The 20,506-nt window shown below is 33.8% G+C and overlaps 1 protein-coding gene across 2 annotated transcripts in view; it reads left to right on the plus strand.

The window, feature by feature from the left end:
• LOC123680901 (ras-related protein Rab-23) overlaps positions 1-20,506 on the plus strand; it is a 45,455-nt gene that overhangs the window by 19,536 nt on the left and 5,413 nt on the right. For both annotated transcript variants that reach the window (XM_045619026.1, XM_045619023.1), the window contains exons 2-5: positions 3,397-3,527; positions 6,565-6,686; positions 15,149-15,311; positions 20,185-20,264. In XM_045619026.1, the coding sequence (XP_045474982.1) occupies positions 3,495-3,527; positions 6,565-6,686; positions 15,149-15,311; positions 20,185-20,264 (398 nt within the window). In that variant the 5' untranslated portion in view covers positions 3,397-3,494. The remainder of the gene's footprint in view (positions 1-3,396; positions 3,528-6,564; positions 6,687-15,148; positions 15,312-20,184; positions 20,265-20,506) is intronic.

Below are 20,506 nucleotides of genomic sequence, written 5' to 3' on the forward strand. Positions count from 1 at the left end.
ATATGAATAATGGAATCCATATAGAGAATTTTTTCAAATTATGTGCGTTTCTGAGACGTCAATCAGAGAAACTAAGAAGGCAAATAATTTTACTGGTAGTTCAAAATTTACACTTTTTATCAATAAACAAAATGAGTAATTACCACTGAAATTTGTATAGCATTGTTAAAGGTAACTAGTAAGTTGGTCAATAAAATTCTTTCTCTGTACTTGTTTCTTAGTATTTATTGTTATAGTCGTAGATAAAGTATAGTATTCAACTTTCGGTAATGGTCATAACTCACTTGATGAATTACAGCACTCGCCTGCGGCTCGTGCTGCAAACTCCTTCTGCGTGAGTTATGACCTAAATTACCGCTCGTTGAATAATATACATACTATTATCGAATCTTTATGAACATTGCTAGCTATCGGGAAAATAAGAACCAAAACTAATAATTAATATATTCATCACAGCTTACTGATAATTTGAACTCTCCCGAGGATTTCGACAGAATAGTTTAAAATTTTCTTCTCGAGATCTGTAGCAGATACGACAAAACTACTATAATCCAACAAATTTAGTATAAGATTACAGTTTCATTTTTTAAACCGCCAGTGGTCCACCCAAAAAATGTTTCTGAAGAAAAAAGCGAGAACTGTTCCAAAAAAATATATCACCCTGTAGATTTGCAATCGAATTTGGCATATCACAATTTAGAGAATATTCTCTAAATTGGAATAACAATGCCAAATTGCAATAAATACTTCAAAATATGTTTATGGGGCTTTGTCTCCTCGAAATTATCCGGGCATCTCCTCATTTTCATTTTTCATTTGTACCTCTAATCTAAGAAATTTGGTATCATATTAAATTTACTTTTTACATTTTTCTTAACTACCAGTGGTCCACGAAAAAAAGTTCTGGAGGAAAGACCCGTTCAAAATTCAACAAAAAATCAGCCTGAATATTTACGTTCAAAATTAGCATATCACATGATTAAAACTTCAAGTTGAATATTTTATGAAGTCAAAGTGCTATGAGAAGAAACTCGAAATTACATTTTAACAGCCTGTATCTCGAAAACAAGTCGTTTGTGGACCAATGTTTATAGACTTTTTCCCTTGAAATGATCCTAAGAATCTGTTTTTTTCGTTTGCTCCTATAATTCAGGAAAACCCTGTGTATGACTTCGGAAAACAAAGTAGAATGAAAAAGTTCATTTGGAGAAATCTGTTTCAACGATCTTTTCCCCTCGCGTCCTCTATTTCAAAGTAAAACATGCGTTTCAACGCATCGTCATTACTCATTAAAGCGTAGGACCTTTTTTTGCCACCCATTTCGAACATTTCATGTCGCATGTGTTGATCCGGTCTTAAAATAGAGCGATTATAAATGCATCAACGCCACTGAAAAATTGCACGCCGCGCAGCTGAATTATTGGGAGCAGAAGAAGCTGGTCCAGTTCTTCCAAGGATGCCCATAAATCCGAGTGGGTCAATTAGGCCCTGCCAAATATAGCGATGCCACCCAATGAAAACAACGTCTTCATTGAAACAACACGATTTCTTGCCAGCTACCGATTTATCAGACCGTTCTACTACGCACTCGTCTTCACGTTGGTGCTACTGATTTAAAGGGAAGATAAGTGAAGTCAGTCGGTCTTTATTAGTACACAATCTGCATGAGGAGCAACCAAGCATGGCAAAGTATTCCTTCTGGACGGCGTAGGTTCACTAACCGCTTTGCAAGGTCGCAATAAGAATAATCGAGAAAAATATTCTCATTATCTAAGTGATCCTAAGAATGAACCAACGGCTCATACACAGTATAACGGTAGGTTTGTGCTGATACAGGGAAATGAAGTAACTAAACAGGCTTCAGCAATAGAAGTTACCTACTAAGTATATTTTTTGGGCGTACACAAGCTGTTGAGTGTTGAAATTCTATCAAGATCCATGTATATGTTAGTACCCCATTCAAACCTGAAATTTTAGGTAACTGCCGATTAAACCTACCTGTCTGTCAAAGGAAGATGTCTAATATACTGGTGTTTTCACTCAGCTCTGTCGTTAGCCGAACTGCCGCCCTGGGCAGAGACCCAATTTGCCACCCTAACAGAAGCTAACTCTACAGAATGTTAAAAATTAATTGGATAATCGGGCTCTAGGACTCGCTCTAGCGTTTCTTCCGCCCAGCAAAAACACAAGTCGACACCCTTGCAGTTTTTGTACTAAGCAAAATACTTTTATTATGAAAAATATTTTAGGGAATAAAAAAAAATTTAAGGTTTAATTATTTTTTATGGATTCAAATTTGAATTCTTCTGCTAGGTTTCGGCTTTACAAAACGCTCAAAAAAAATTTTTTTTTCAATATAATCAATAAAACAACTGCAGGATGATGCTGATTAACCATTATTTTCCATTAGAATAGATGTGGCAGACATTCTCGATCCAAAGATGTTCAAGAATAGTGAATTCGATGAAAAAATCATTTGTGAAATTGTTGAAATTAAAAAAATTATTCACTTCATTCTTCCAGGAATCCAGTTTTCTCGGAAACAGTAGATAATGCCGCCCTCCATTATTTGTCGCCTCTCTAGAGCGGGTCCTGCAGTTTCAAGTTCTTCGGCTATAAAAAGCTTGAACATTTTATTTTTTTTCTTATTAAGATTATCGAATAAAACAATCGAATTATGCGGATGAACCATTATTTCAAATTCGAATGCGGCCACGCCCAACACTAGTTAATTTGATATAAAAAATATTATAATGTAATGGAATGTGGTATGAAATAATAAAACTTCTCATAACTATTTCAACTTATTATATCTAAGAAGGATAAGTTGAAATGGTTAAATGAAATCGTTTCTCGTATATTTTGCAATCCATTCAGAGGAATCAACATTCTGATCGGCCGCCCCAAGTGGCAATAAAATTCGGCAACGTTTAGCAAAGCGAACGTCGACAAGACTGATGAGTGCATGTGTTTTTTTAGCGTCAATAACTCGCAAACAGTATGTTTTATGACGAGACTTCAAATTATCATTTTACATCCAAATGCTAATTCTCATCTCGATCGAATCAAAAAATTTTCAACAGCAATATTTACCCTAACTCAATCACGAGATCCGAAGCTACCCCGCAACTAACATCCAAACAAATGTTAATCATTTCTTCGTTCTTCAATTCATTATGAGAGACTTGGTTCATTGATATCAAGTAGCACAACGCTGTGTTATTGGGTAAAAAATTAACAGCGATGCATGCAGTGCTTTTTCATACAAGCTTCAATCTTCTTACGCTCACAGAAGCCTAGGAGATTAGCATCTACAGACACAACAAAAATCAAAATTATATTTTATCTCTCGTTATTCTGTTTTCAGCTTTATTATAACATGTTTATTTTTTTCAGGGTCCCTACGGTAATTCTTCTGAAGGGGATGGATCAGGTCCATCAACGATGACCTCCTCAGCATATTTCTCGGATCTTGCGAGGCCAGGGGCCTAACGATGCGCGAAGAAGAATTAGAAGTAGCCCTTAAGGTTTGTACAACAAATAATAATATGCGTATCGTAAACATTTGACATAAGGACCTAAAGCTGCATTTACATTAGCGAAAGTTCGAGTGGAATTTAGCACCACCCAAAACAGAACGCAATTCAGCGCTAAAAATTGTTTTGTTCCTCAGCCGCGTTTACTGTCATATCAATGTTATTTTTGAGCAAGAAAGGAAAGAAAAAAATCCTTGCCCTGGATGATAGGGGAGGGCGATATGGAAGTTACCTCATGGGAGAAAAATTACAAGAACCCATTCATCCCTCGCGCAACTATGGATACCACGTTTACCTACACTGAGCAAATCTGGATGAGCGAAACTGTGCTGAAATTTTGCGTGTAGATGTATGTACAGGGTGGGCAATTAAGCGAGGTAAGCGGCTAAATTTCAGAAAAAAATCCTTGCCCTGGATGATAGGGGAGGGCGATATGGAAGTTACCTCATGGGAGAAAAATTACAAGAACCCATTCATCCCTCGCGCAACTATGGATACCACGTTTACCTACACTGAGCAAATCTGGATGAGCGAAACTGTGCTGAAATTTTGCGTGTAGATGTATGTACAGGGTGGGCAAATAAGCGAGGTAAGCGGCTAAATTTCAGGATCCACTCATCGTAGAGACTTGCGGTAAAAAATTTTACTACTAAAGTATACAAGAGAGCACACTGGAAATTGTTTTGAACTTCATACCTCTACCGCTAGCGGGCGTAATAGCTACAGTCGAGTAGAAAAATGAATTTTACTCGAAAATGTTTCATATGAAGTTGGAGAAAAAATATCATCACTGTAATCCTTGGAAAATTCTCTATCTTTTTGAATTGCCACTTTCGATTTTGCGACATCAAATAAGGGTAGGCGAAAGGGATGAATCTGACAGATTGAAACGACTGTAACTTCAGTTTGGCTCAACATTTTTGAGCAAATTATGATCTCGTCTGAAAGATAATATCTTGTTGATTGAGGACAAAATATAGTCATGATAAATTTGTCTTTCTGCTTTCGATAGGGGGCGCTAAGTCAGAAGTTCATTGTTTTGTTCATTTTACTCCTATATTTCAAATGTAATGATAGGATATTCTCAACAGAAACAGAATTTCTATCAAATTTGCATGAAAAAACCTGAAGGTCGCAAAGCGATAATTTCTGCCGTTCTGAAGTTATGGCCGAAAGAAGATATTCTTCAACTGATGCACTGCGAAAAACCAAATTGTGTCTTTAAGTTCTGACAGAAATAGAAATCCCATCAAATTTGCATGAAAAAACCAAAAGGCCGCGAAGCGATAGCTTCATGCGTTCTGGAATTATGGCCGAAAGAAGACACAATTTAGTTTTTCAGTGCATCAGTTGAAGAATATCTTTTTTCGTCCATAACTCCAGAACGCCTGAAGCTATCGCTTTGCGACCTTTTAGTTTTTTCTTTCAGACGAGATCTAATTTGCTCAAAAATGTTGAGCCAAACTGAAGTTACAGTCGTTTCAGTCTGTCAGATTTCTCCCTTTCACCTACCATTATTTGATGTCGTAAAATCGAAAGTGGCAATTCAAAAAGATAGAGAATTTTCCAAGGATTACAGTGATGATATTTTTTCTTCAACTTCATATGAAACATTTTCGAGTAAAATTCATTTTTCTACTCGACGGTAGCTATTACGCCCCCTAGCGGTAGAGGTATGAACTTCAAAACAATTTCCAGTGTGTTCTCTTGTATACTTTAGTGATAAAATTTTTTACCGCAAGTCTCTACGATGAGTGGATCCTGAGATTTAGCCGCTTACCTCGCTTATTTGCCCACCCTGTACATATATTAACAATTTCAAGGTTTACACAATATTTTATGTTGATCACGTAACAAGAAGCACAAAAAATTCAAGTGTAATATCGAAAATACTTAATAGATCCAGAACAATAAGACCAGGTTAAATTAAGCTTGTTCCAATATGTCAAATAGCCATATGAAGTTTCATGCCGAATCATTGGAATGCCTCTCGTAAATATAAATTTCCGAAAACAAACATCATAATGAATCATATCTTAAATAATCATATATACATGTATGTGGTTTCCAACGGCGCAATAGCTGCTTGAATGAAAGAGCGTTCAAAAACTACTGACGACAAGTCAGTGCTTATCTCATTTTCATTTTAGCAGAATCCATTATTCATCGAAATGAAAAAATGTATTTCGTTCACAATTGTGAGAATTGTTGCAACAACAATAGCAATGATTTTAATTGATCGAATTACTTGAATTATAACTGATAGTTATAAATTTACTTATAACTTATTCGATTACTACTAGGCACACAATGATTAGCAATCATGTAATTATTTTAGTATGTAATAAAAAATAAGCTCAGATCTAAAATCCGGAGGTAAAGAATGCTTGTTTATTCATGAGCCAATTGTGTCCTTGGAGACCACAGTGCAATTGGCGCATGAATGACAGGTGCTTAAAAGTTTCGGTCTTCACGTCAGTGCTTTTATATGGTTCTGTTGACACGATCAATCTGAAATTTTGCATTTGTCTTGAAATTTTTATTTTTAATATACACATTCAATATCATCGCTATCGAATTTGTTGTTTACGAAACATTGCGTATTTCTTTTCTAATTATCTATGGTTCTGATTATGTCACCTTGAACTTTTGCAAGAAGCTCAATTCAAGTCTTATTTTATAAACCATAATCAAAACCCCGTCATTTCCATGGTCACGGAAATATTGGCTATTTGTTTTTCGATACTCTTCTTATTGTAGTTATGCGATCAACGTGAAATTTTGCTTGAAATTGTTACTTTCCATCCAAATACAAATTTATGTCTTGATCGAATCTGTAGTTCTGAAATTAACAGGAAAACAAAATTTCGAACTACGATATTCATCATTTTGGGCTCAAAATTAAAAAATGACATACCTACATTGTCCCAAATTCACTCAAAAATTGAAAATTTGTAATTTCCTTTATAAGATTGATTCATATTGTTTTCAAACTTGTTTATAATATCATTGTTTTTGGTATTTTCAGGTGGTGATTGTGGGCAATGGTGGTGTCGGGAAATCAAGCATGATCCAACGATACTGCAAAGGCGTTTTCACCAAAGACTATAAGAAAACAATAGGTGTAGATTTCTTAGAAAGACAAATAGAGTAAGTGAAATAATTTGAAATCAATTCGAAATTTATCTATGATAAAAAATTCGGAGAAATATTGAAAATATTTGATATAGTTAATAATATAACCCCCATGGTAAAGAAATATAAGTGGAGAAAAGTATTATCTATGGTAGCTACATATTTGAAATCTTGAATATCGACAATCAACTCTTGAAACAGTCATATAAATATATATTTGTATATTCGTTTGCAACATTTTTGATCATATCTTCATTTTTTTAATTACTCTCTTTCTATGAGAACATTTTTCTCGCGTTCAGACTCGACAAAATTATCGGATAACTGAAATTCATGAAAATTATCGTATTCGTATGATGTATATGTATAACTCTGTCCAAAAATTACCGGAAAATGGTCGAAGAAGCATATGTACAGGTGGTCCCAAAATCGATGCTCATTGAAAGTATCCCTAAAACTGTAAGACTAAGAGAAAAAGCCTTCAAGGACGACCGATCTCTTTTTTCGGAATAATAATAATAATTTCCGATTATGAAAGATGTTGAAACTGAAAATTTTGAATCCTTCATTCATCATTTTTTTTCAAACTTATAAAAAGGAGTTTGTTATGCATGAATCGGCTCTGATTGACAATTTCAGGAGTATATACTGCGAAGTTCACTCGTAACATATATTTTCTTTCATTCAGTTTAAGTATGGATATAATGAATATCATAGAGGGATTGAATATTTCAGAAATTAGCAATAAAAACAGAGTGAATTCTCCACATGATATAACTGCATATATTATATGATGTATAATGTTCTTTCATCGTTAATTTCTAATTGTTTCTCTTGCGGTTACAGTATAAATAGCAACCTAAATTAACATTTTGTTCGTTTACTGCAGAAATGTTGAACAAACAAATACAAAACCCGTTCAGTCTGCTTAGACACAAGATTAATAAAACTAGATAACGGTTCAGAATTGATGGATGACCATATTATATCTGAAAATTGCACACAATTATCAACATAGTTTCAATTCTACAAATTCCATATAAATTTCATTCGCCAATAAGCGTACTTGGAAACGATTATCGAAGATTTAGTTCACTGAAAATGAACGGCAATTATTTTTAACACCACATAATAATTTTTGTTCAAGTGAAACATTTTAGAAATCAATTCCATGAACCAATAACACCTACACGTAAGAATAAATGGAAAAAACACAATAGTCGATACATTTTTTAATATTCTTAATTCTTTTTTTTCAATTTTTTAAATATTCTTTAATTTTTGTTCTTATTCTAATTGAATTTTTTTCCTTTCTGAAAGTGAAATTAGCTTTAAATGTTGCAAAAATCTTGAAATTGTTATTTTACCTATATATATACACTCAAAATCTCAACTCCATCGGTTTTGTGGTCATAGTTAGCATAGTATTTGAATGAAAATCGTACAATTGCAGATTTCTAATAAAAAAAACCTTTTGGATTTTACGTTCATTTACTCCAGTTGAAAGATACAAATTAAGTTGAAAAACAGGAACGGCATACCGGACATTTTACCGGGGCGCCAAATTGTAGGGGCGCAAAGTTAGTTGATGAAACAAGACTTTTATAGTACAATAAAAAGATGCCATTCGCCTATTCGATCTCATTAAAATTGGCTATTGCAAGCGCCAGTTTCATTAAAATAGAATAGGCAAAGAATAACGGCAAAATTTTATTTTGCTGGGCGCTGAAATGTCTGGTGATGGCACTGGCCACATCTACAGTGTTTCTTTCAGGTATGTTTCCAGGGTGGCAGTGGAAAAAATTGACGGCGCCAAGATTCAGTTACGGCGCACATAGGTCAATTTTAACGATCTACGCGGCCAAAAATATTTTCTCACTTTTATATTCGGTATTTATCGTTTCTATCCAGTATTATATGTCTGATTAAAGATTTTTTAATCAGTTCATCTCGTAAAATGTAAATAAAAAAACATTGGAATAGAAAAAAAAAATCGTCTTGGGATTCCGTAAATGAAAAGCCGTGATATTCAAAACAAATGTTGGATTTATTTCATTTTCACGTTGAGTGAAACAATTTCTCCGCAAAATAACATGAAAAATACATATCTTTGTGCAGTAATAATTATTTTTAAATTATCACCACTAGTGTCATAGTTCGATAGTAAGTGATTTTCCAGATAATCGAGTTTTGCTTCAAAATTTGGTAAATTTTGGTCTTTCATTATTCCATAAAGGTAACTCCGGGTAACAGTTTTCACAATTGATGTTCCGGCAGTTTCTAAAATAACGAAAACAATGATTAGCGAAATAATAAAAAAATTGAAATTTTTGTTGAAAAAAACTATGTCGTTAAAAATCGCCCTAATTCATCTGCAAATTTCTACAGGAAATTTTTGTGACATTTACTAAGGAAAGGATGGTACTTCATGATAAAAAAAGAATAATCACGGGGTTTAACGGAGGACTGAAACAAATTAACTTTTGGAGCTTAAAGTTACTTCAAAAATTTGTTTAAGAAAACACTCTTTGTTATATACTACGTAAATATACTAATTTTGCATTGAGGCTAAGTAAATTAAGTAAAATATTAGAAATGAAGAATATTACCAGGGTTATCGAAATCCATCACTTTCACTCCAAAAACTGACACCGGTAAAGAAATATTTATGTTCAAATTTGTTGTTGTTTCAAACTCTGTGATCTCGAAGAAGAGCGCACTGGTTGATTGGTCAAGTTCCGTGCACGCTCAGGATGTACCTGGGGTGGTTATAATGAGTGATTTAGGATTACCTGGAATGTTTTCTAATCGACGATAATTTGTTTTAAGTGATTATCGTAAGTTTTTAAAATCCAATTTTGGCCGCGTAGATGGTTGAAATTGACCTATGTGCGGCGTTCTGCTACGAACAAAAAAATTGCATATTCAAAATTCAAAGTGCCTACTGAGAAAGCAATTTTTTCAAATATGTTTCTAAAATCCTCTCAGGAAAAATTTTTCTGAAGGAAATACTGCTCATCTTCAGGTCAGAAAAAGCCTTTTTTCTGTGAGTACAGAAAACAAATATTCTCTTGTCAGCTTAAACTTTTCATTTAGTCTTCTTTAGTAATTGTAAAAACACGGTTTTGTCTCTGATTCATTTACCAGGTAAACTGACTTTTTATCTTCTAGGTGAGTAACTATCATAATCACAAGTATATCCACCAAATACACCGAATATTAATGCAACTTTGTTATTCGACAAGCATATCTCAATTACCACTATTAGTATGAATTCTTTTTTACCATCAGTCTTCTGTATTTTTTATAATTTGGTCCAAAAAGATATCGGAGAAAATGTTTCAAAGTGATCTTTACACAGTTTTATTGATTCAATTCACATTTTAGTACTCTTGGTCTTAAAAATTTTGTGAACTTTTTGGCAATAAATTTTCTACTGCATTTTTTGCGTTTTCGGAAATTTTGTCGGAAGTTTTAAATATTTTTTTCCTCAATGTTGTCCTACATATAAAGTTCGACAGTTTTTACAGAGCAACGATAGAGCGTCTTAATGTAAATTGATCTCAAATCTCAAATTTGAAGATCTAGTCATTAATTGGTATAACATGAAAGTTGGTCAATATTCAAGTCCTCGGGCCAGAGGCCCTTGAGTTTGCAATTCTTCGCCCTCGGATCATAAACATATTTTCAATGCCCTTGATACATAAATAACTATTTTATATTTATTTTATCTTCATCAATAGTTTCAGATTGTCATTCATTAATTTCATGGCGTTTCAACATATATTTCTTACTTGAACAACTCATTGTTGCTTATAATAAATCAAAATCCTTTGATCATTGTTCATGAAAGATTAATTCAGGGATAAAATTGTCAGATTTCAATGAAAGTCTGTTATAAATCTTTGACACGAGGTAAATGTATCAAAAATAATTTCTCGTTTTAAATATGGAAAAGTGACTCACTGAAAAACGTTCGGAAAATTGCGTGACGGGCAGGTATTGCTTATTTTTAGATGAGTGAAATGTTGTTAATCGTCCAAGTTTAAAGTAGCGACATGCTGTCATTACATCGTCTTTTGGATCTTGCATAAATGTCAGGAACAACTCATTTCTCAAAATTTTTATTAACTGGTGAAATTGCTTTTACTAGAGGTTATCGGAATTTCTATTTTAAATTTTATTTTGGGGTCAATGCAATCTTTTTTCACCATTTTAGACAAGAGAAACCAAGGAAACATCTTTCAAATGTGAAACCCTTAAATTAAAGTTGTCCAAATTCCTGTTATTGTTATTTAACTGAAATCCTACTCATTTCTCTAATTTTCCTTAACGTAGAGTCTTCATATCTAGAATTATTATATCCTAAACGTGAAGTTTAGTGTATATTGTGTTATGGATTCCTCAATTTAAAATTTTATAGTCATTAAAATTCAAGTAAAAGTGGAAATAATTCAAAATTCTCAGTTGATTTCAAAGATATCATTTAGTTTTATACGTAATATTCAGATTTAGAAATAGTCGATATGTTTGTTATTAAAGTTTAGTTAAGTAAGAAAAAGAAAAGTTGAGTGACAGTGCCATAGACAGTATATAGATAATACTGAGAACATAAAAGTTGGAAAATTTGAAAGAATGGAATTTGGAATTGGAAAGAATGAAATTTGGAATTGAAAAGAATGAAGAAAGAAATATTGGACTGAATGGAAGAGAAAATTTTTAGTTAAATTCTTTTTTAATTTTGTATAAATTTCATTTAAATAGTTAAGCAATTAGTTAGGTAGATAGGATTGTTGTTTTAAAAGAAGGAATGAATTTATATTTTCATTTCCATGAACCCACCTGAGATAGAAAGTTATTTCAAGTAGAGATTAGAAATTTATATTTTTATTTGGATCTATTATAGAAAATTTTCAAAATTATAACTGGAGAGATCCATAACAATTGATACCTTTATTTCTTAATGTATTAGTATACCCTAAATATAGGTTGTAAGGTATATTTATATCTTTATTTCTAGATCTGAACGTATAGAACGGGTGGTTGCACTATATTTGAACAAGTCATTTCATAGAGACTGAAAATCATTATAATCATCATCTTCCTACTATAGTAGATCTAAGAGCGTAGCTGCTCCACAAGCAGTGGAGTTGAAGATGAGAGCACATGAAAGTCGAAAAAAAAAAGTAGTGATTCCATACCACGCAAAAATTTATTGCATGATTTTTCAGACTATTTCCAAATAAAAAAATTGTAATCAGCTATTGAAAAAAAAGGAGGGGTTATATGTCAGTCGTGTAAATAATCTAAATTGGAAAACAAAATTCATTCCATACCGCTGAATTTTTAACAGATGAATCTTTATACTCCTTAAAAAATAAAACAATCGTCAGCTGTAACAGGTTTAAGACAGTCAGTCAGCGTCATAAACATGCCGAGCGCTCAACCCTTCTGAGCGTGGCATGATTACTTTTGCAAATAAGCTGTTTATTTTTATACCAACATACATTTAGTTATGGATGATTTTTATTTTCATTATTAATAATATTCAATTATATTTGCATTTCAGGCTTTGTTATATGAATTCAATACAAAAAAAAAAAGAATTTGATGTGGTAATTAACAGGTTTATATTGATTTTTTTATATTACATAAGTCACGACGAATCACCAGAACCATAAAAAAATTGAAGCAGAATATCGAAAGAATAACCTTGTATCTCAGTAACAACAGATCCGAGCGAGTTGAAATTCTGAGTGTATATAAATAATAATTTCAACTCTCTTGCAAAATTTCCTATGATGACAGTGTCATCATAACCATATAGAATATCGAATAAGAAATTAGGAACGCACTGACGTGAAGTCAGGAGATTTTAAGTGTTCGTTCATGAGTACGCCAATTGCTCCCTTGTATATACATATGTATGTATATACAGTTATTTGATCTCCAATTATACATTCGCCGCATACTCGTAACTGATCAAGCTTGCAAAATCTTCTGACTTCACGTCAATGTTATCCTGATTTTTCTGCAACCTTTTTCGCGAAAAAGAAATAATTACTCTTTCTGAAAATATAACGTTCAGTAGGCTATGACATATTTGAATCGATTGATGGTCCCATTATTGGTTTTGACAGATCAAATCAAACTTCTGTGCTTTCAATAGTGAGAGTGTTTCCAAAGTATCTTTTGATGGCGATTTTCACGAATTCCTACAAGGCTGGCATATAGGCTTCGCAAAAGAAACTAAAAGTCTACGTAAAACCGAGCGTAAAACACAATCGGAATGGAGTGGTGCCTCTAAAACTCAGAAAATGGATATTTATCAGTCAGAAAAATTGACAATGGACAAACCATGAACGCCACGGATGGTAGAAGCATAGTAGATCAGATAAAAACTAGCGTGAATATATCAGTCGTCAAGTTGCGATCTAGCGTGATTCATTCCTACCACACATTATGAAGGTAGGCACTCCTGCTTCAAGATTTAGATCCAAGGTTTCATTTTAGTCAGTAGTACCTAATAAATATAAATAACAATTTCCCAAAATATAGTTCGAGATAATAGCTGATAAAACTAATATTTATTTTAACATGAATTTATCCAAATATTCCAGAGCTCACTGAATTTCATTGGAAATTCTGATTTTCAGACGACTCAGAGAGAATAATTCATTTTCTTTCGGAAACGGTAGCAGATAGTGAAACTGCAAGCCACCAAAAAGTTTATCAACGAAACAAAGACCGTTTTGATATTTCTCTAGCGACCAGTGATGCACAACAAAAATTATGAAGGACAGTGTTCGGAAAAAATATCAACATGTAGACTTTGTCATATGACAAACCTCAAAGTATGATAAATTCGCCAAAGTTCAGATGAATATCTTGACTAATGCAGATAATATACAGGGTGTTTCCTAAACATGCGGCAAAAATTCAGGGGGTTGTTCCTTGGACTATTCTAAGAATATTTTGTCCTTTGATGATTTTTGAAAAACCTATTTGTTTCGAAGATATAGGGGAAACAAAATTTCAGATAATAACATTTTATTATGAAAAATTACATGAAAATTCAACTCAACCTACAAAAACTGTTGAAAATGACCACCTCTAGCCAGCATACAAGCGATTCATAATAGTCAAAGATAAAATGTTATTTGCTAATACATCACAAAACGAATTCAAAAGAAAACCGTGTTTAATCTGTATTCCTTTACCATCTGCACTTATCAATTTTTAGTCAAAAAATTGGCCGTTTTTAGTAATTGGAATGTTGTTAAACAAATTTAAAAATAAATTGTACCTACTTAGTAAACACAGTGCGGTACGCATTTTTATTTAAACTATTATTAATTTTAAAAATATGAAAAATGTTGTTCGCCCGGTATCTTCGAAACAAAGAGCTTTTCAAAAATCATCCAAGGACAAAACATGCTTAAAATAGTCCAAGGAACAACCCCCTGAATTTTTGCCGCATGTTTAGGAAACACCCTGTATAAGCGTACAACTTTGTAAAAAACTAGTTATACATTTATGATTCAAAGTATTGTCCATCGCTAACCACTACCTTCTCCCATCTTTCGGGCAGCGTACGAATCCCGCTTTGAAAAAACTGGTCATGTTTTGAAGAGATCCACGAATTGGTTCAATTTTCACTTCTTCATAAGACCAAAATTGTAATGAACCCATTTTTCGTCACCAGTCACAATGCAATGCAGAAATCCCTTCCGTCTTTGCCTTGCAAGCAGCTGTTCACAAGAAAACAAACGCCGTTCAACATCTCTCAGCTTCAACTCGTACGGCACCCAATTTCCTTGTTTCTGAATCATTTCCATGACTTTCAGTTGTTTCACTTCCAATGATCCTGCAAATTCTTGTTTCGTTTGACACGAGCCTTGAGCAAGTAATTTCTCCAATTCTTCATCTTCGAAAACCATCTCTCTTTCACCGCCATGCCGGTCTTCGACGTCAAAATCACCGCCCTTGATGCGGCCTCACCATAGCTATATGTGAGCATTCGATGAGCCTCATCCGCAGATTTCTTCATATTAAAGCAGAATATTGAAATATCCCGCAAATGACGTGAATTTGGCTCGTAAGCTGGCATATTCAATCGAGAATAACTGATGCAGACATGAATCGACTAATATTTCGATGGCGTTATGTTTACAGATACCTAATCTTATTGTATGACATCTACATCTTCTTATTTCGACTACCACTTACCTCTAGAGCCATCTATTGCAAAACTGCAGAAGTAAAGTTGTACACCTAATATGAAAACTGAGACAATTGAAACATTATCACCTTTTATATAGAAAACAAAGCATTTCATTAGATTTTTCTCTTGATATCATTAAAATATTCGCCCCTCTTAATTTCCATCCAAATAATATATTCTATGAGACGGACTTTCAGACTAAAATTCTTATTGTGGGATAGACAGTTGGTTCTACAATATTTATTTTTTGTAGGGTAGATGGTGAAGATGTGAGGTTAATGTTATGGGATACAGCTGGACAAGAAGAATTCGACGCCATTACCAAAGCTTATTACCGTGGAGCACAGGCATGTGTCTTAGCTTTTTCTACCACTGACAGAGATTCCTTCGAAGCTGCCCATTCGTGGAAATTGAAAGTAAGTACCTATCTATACATCAACATTTCCATATATGTATAAGTAATAATATAATACATTTTCCCAGATTATGGTTTTTATATTTAAACATCACGATACACTATAAACTTAACAGGAGTTAAAACCGAGGTTAAAACGCTATTTCAACGGTTGGATTGAATGAGACCGCATAAGCTATGACAAAGAAATGCGAGAAGAAATGTTTGAATTGCGTCAATCAACTTTAAGTACACAATGATGAATTCTCATGCCATCAATAGGTATTTAAGTATCTTTAGGTTTTGGCTTATCCTGCTATTCATTCAGTGAAAAAATTCGTTTATCCTACGTCCGTAATATTAATAACATTCTATTGCAATCATTTCCTCAATTTATGTTATGATTGATCGAACAGTAAAGCGGATTATTTTGGTCAATGTCATAAAATGTGATGAATTGCCTTTTTCATACTTGTCATTATATCGGTTGCTGGTTGCTCTAACGGCTTTTATGAATAAACAAGTTTCCCTAACAACGGAGCACGACCTTCCTCAAAGTAAAATCCACAAAACACTAACATTATTTAGTGTCCAGTGTCCCAATTCAAATACGAATCAACCTAATTAATTTAGCCCTAACTTGATTTTCATGGGGGACATTCTATGTATCCGTAAATATTATAAAGCCTATTTCTGATAAATACATAATTATCAATAACTTTCATTTCTTATTAAATATTATTTTATATTCAATTTTTCCATTGATGTATGGAATGATATCTTTTAATAAGAACATTACATAAGAATTTTTTTTCAATTTATGTATTTAAGAATTCACCTATTAGTGTTAATTATATCAGCATTCAGATACCATATGTATGTAGGTTTCGAGAACTTTTAGGATGTTAAAATACAAGTTCACACAAGTTTCTCACTGGGTTTCTCAAATTCCGAGGTAAACTACTAAGGCCCAGTTTCACCAAATGCTTTAATCTTGACTTGGCTCTTAAGTGAGGCCTTAGATCACGATTAATGTAATGTAGCGTTTCACCACACTCCAAAGCGCCATTTAATCGACCAATCGCGATTTAGCACTAATCGGCCATTTTTGGAGGATTATAACCTTTCAAGTTGAGATTAATAATTATTTATCAGTATGGAACTCTTGTCTATGTAATTATTTTTCCGGAAATTTCTGATTTTTGGGTCAATTTCATCAAAATATGACTATATGTATGGGCTCAATATTTCCCATTTAAAATACACATAAACTTTATTTTTGTGTTTTATGAAATTTATTGCAAAGAATAATTTATTGATATGTTTGATTGAAATATTATTCAAGAAGCAGTTAAACTTGTTAATGAAAATAAATAAGTTAATAAAATTACTTATATAGTTTTTTTTTCCAAAATGTGTGGTTTTGTGAAATGGGATAATTTCTTTTTAACTTCTGCAAGTTTCCGACATTTCGAAGCACATCACTCGACATTTTCGGCAAAAATTAACTTTGTTTTTTGTTTACAAGATGACAAATGATTTGAAATGTTATGAGTTATGAATGAATGACACCTGACACCTAGCGCCAATGGTGGTCATCACTGCTAATACGATACAGAACACTATATAACTCTTTGTTCACAACGTTGTCAAATGGTTTGACTATTTAATCGCGATCATCTCCGGACGGGTTGATGCATGGTGAAACAGAAAACACTGTTAAGCCTGCTTTAGTAACAAGCGGAGTTTAATCAATCTGGGATCAAGTGCTGTTTGGTGAAACTGGGCCTAAGTTAACTGGTCTATTGTCTCAGCGTTAAGAGGATTACCCTCACGTGGCTTTCCGCATTTCCGCCAAACATTAGGTACCCATTTGGCGCTCATAAGATAACTTTATCTTCTTTTCTTTACAGAAGGGACCACTGTATGACGGTCGATAATTTTTTTCACAAAATTATAGTTTAACCTCTTTTGTAATGATTTTTCGAATGTTTTATTTCACGGATATTCTAAAAATACAGGGTCCTGCAATAGTGCGTTAGGCTTCCATAGCTTCCATAGGCAAATTCTTATTAAAATATTTATTTAAAAGAAATTCTGATCAAATTCATATTTCTATCGCTTCTGGAAATTGGTAAAGCGATTTTTTACGAAACTACTGTTTCGTCGAAATTTTACAGTTTTTTCTGATAAAGATCGGTATCGTTGGAAAAATATCCCTAATATTTTGCATCATGATAGAGGTATCAAAGAGCATTGAAAATATGCAAAAATATAAGGGGTGTTTCATTTAAAAAATCACTCATTTGTTGAATAATTTTATTTCGGAACACCCTGTATATCAGAAAATAATTTCCAGAGATGCAGAATCGAAAGTACAAAGAGGATGCTTTTCAACTAAATTTCTAAAACGTCTGGTTTGGCAGCTATGGAAGCCTAATGCCCGCTACTCACGAGGCGTTTATTCGAGACTTTGGACGCCAAGCGTCCAAGTGATTCCAGTCGGGCAGTCAAGTTCATTCTCTGATTTACAGTCGTGCAGCCGTGTCCCGAGCTGCCCGACTGTAAAATGTACCGAACGCTCGGACATGGGTGCCTCGTGAGTGGCCGCTTTAACACACTATTGCAGGACCCTGTATATCAGTGCTTTGTACGTTATATAGATCATCAATTCTTTCGCAAAAAACGAAATGATATCAATCTTTTTTTCTTATTCGCAAATTAAAGTTATTGTCATACTACAATGTAGATTATTGTTCAAAGAAATCATATGAAAACCCCATAAAAATCGGTGGTTGTAAGGATAAACCTATAATGCCGTTTTCAACGGAGCAATATTTTCTTATACAAATCTTTTTCGATTTCAATGAAATTTGTTATGAGTGTCCTTTGGATCCATATTAATTTTCAGCTCTTCGTAATATTCGATGCGCGGGGTTCTATTTTTACGATATTTATCAAATTTGGTATGAATTTTCGGGATGAGGTGCTAATGGTTACAGGGGCGGATCCAGACGATGTTTGAGGGGGGGGGTGGGTGCATAGAAAGTCACGGCTCATATAGGATAGCAAAATAGCGGAAATTTTTGTTGAAACCTACTGGATCAAGTGTTTTTTTATAGAAATATGGATTTTAGTAAATCATATCATATTCAGTTTTCAAAATTTTTGTAGGTCAAAAACAAGTTCAAAAAAATTTCACATATTTCATAAATATATGTAAATTCATTTCATAAGAAAAGAGCAAGAAAGTATAAGGTGTAGTAAAAAGATAACCATTATTTTTGCATGAAGAACAAGGCTTCAATTACCATTGTTAAAATGATCCAATTTGGGTTGCTGTTTCGTTCGATAACTATGGTTTCAAGTTAACAGTTGTAACTTAGGGGAACAGCTCTTCGTAGATAATTCTCTATCAATCTCACTAAACACACAGCAAAACCTTCCTGGCCGTTTTCCGAAGGCTCACCGCGTTTCGACCACGACCGTTTTTGCTTGACGTTGTCATAAATGATCCACTTTTCATCACCAGGTACCAAGTGTTTCAAAAATGGGTCTATTTTGTTGAGATTCTGCAGTGATTCGCTGTGGAAATTCGGTCCATGCGGTTTTTTGCGTTAGCTCGTGTGGTATCCATACATCTAGCATCTTCTTGAGATCAGCCTGATCCAAACGGTTTATTGTACACTCTTGAGCTCTTCAGCAATCGAAACTGGAGTCGACATGTCCATGGTTTTTTCGATATTTTCGACAATTGGCCTCAGGGCCGCCGCCAGACATTTTAGCGCCCCGGCGAATTAAATTTCACCGCCCGTTTTGCCTTATTTATCTGAATTTTCTTTGAAGGAGCCTCTGTTATTCCTCTCAGGCATCTTTTCAATTTTATATGAAATCGTATTTTTCAACTCAAAATCAGATTGTCAAATTTATCAAAACGTCTTGCATTGTTTAAAAGCATGACGCTCTGTTAATAAATCTGTAGCAAAAAAACGACATAGTTCTTAAAGGTGCAACAAGTCTTGTTTTATTAACTGAATTTGCGCCCCAACGATTTGGCGCCCCGGCAAAATGTCTGGTATGCCGCTCCTGGCGGCGGCCCTGATTTGCCTTCCAGTGCGTGGTGCATCTTGGACAACAAAATTACCGGAACGGAATCGAAGAAACCAAAATTGTACGTGATTGGCTATTACAGTATCAGGTCCAAAAACATTATTTACATTTTCAGCCGCCTGACTAGTATTTTTGTCTTTATCTAAGAAGAACTATAAAATATAGCGTATTTCCTTTTTGCTAGTGTCCATCTTTGTGGCGCGCTCAAACTTAACTGAGCCAACTCATGACAAAACTGTCAGAATGTTTTTGTAGTGCAAAATCTCACATTTCTAACGCCATATAGTGAAACCCGATCAGACTCGTACAACACGAGATACAGATAACTAAAACCATCTATTGGAAAAATAATGAATTCCTTTTCAATACACCTATTAAATGAGAACATATGATCAAATATTATAAATTTAATAACAAATTCAAGTCTCCTTTTTTTGTCACTAGCGAATTTTTGTATAATATTTTCAACATTAAGACTGCCGCAAATGGTTCTATGTATAAACATTAATGCCAATACAATTAACCATTCTAGATTATATCCAATTTTTCACCTTTGTGCCCACGCATATTTTTCGATTTTTCATACATTTATACATGTATAAGGTCCGCGAGGGAGGGGGCCATGGCCCCCATGGCCCTCCCCCCTGTATCCTCCCCTGAGTGGTTATGCAATAATATGAACTTTTTCGGATGGACAATGCGCGTTGTGCAAGCGCAAATCTCGCGTAAAATAATCTCATGTCATAAAGTCACATAAGTATCACTTATTCCTGTATGTTTTCCAGGTCGAAAACGAATGTGGTGAAATTCCAACTGTGATTGTTCAAAACAAAATAGACCTACTGGATCAGTCAGTTGTAAATCCGTAAGTATATTATCTAGCATAATATTTTTACATATTTTTATTTGGGGTAGTTTTGAAAAAAAAATAGGAAAGCATTGAAAGCTTCTCCAAACCGTAATTTTACAACTAGTTGTAGATTTCTGCTTGATATTTGATTCAATAGCCTCACTTCAATCTTCTGTTTAAAACATTTCCTGGTCTGTCTCATTCTTCTCTGAAAAATGTTATCTGGTGCGGAGGGTAATTAGAAGATTAAAATTTGA

This window comes from Harmonia axyridis, chromosome 1 (assembly GCF_914767665.1).
Source record: "Harmonia axyridis chromosome 1, icHarAxyr1.1, whole genome shotgun sequence".
NCBI classification, from domain to species: Eukaryota; Metazoa; Arthropoda; class Insecta; order Coleoptera; family Coccinellidae; genus Harmonia; species Harmonia axyridis.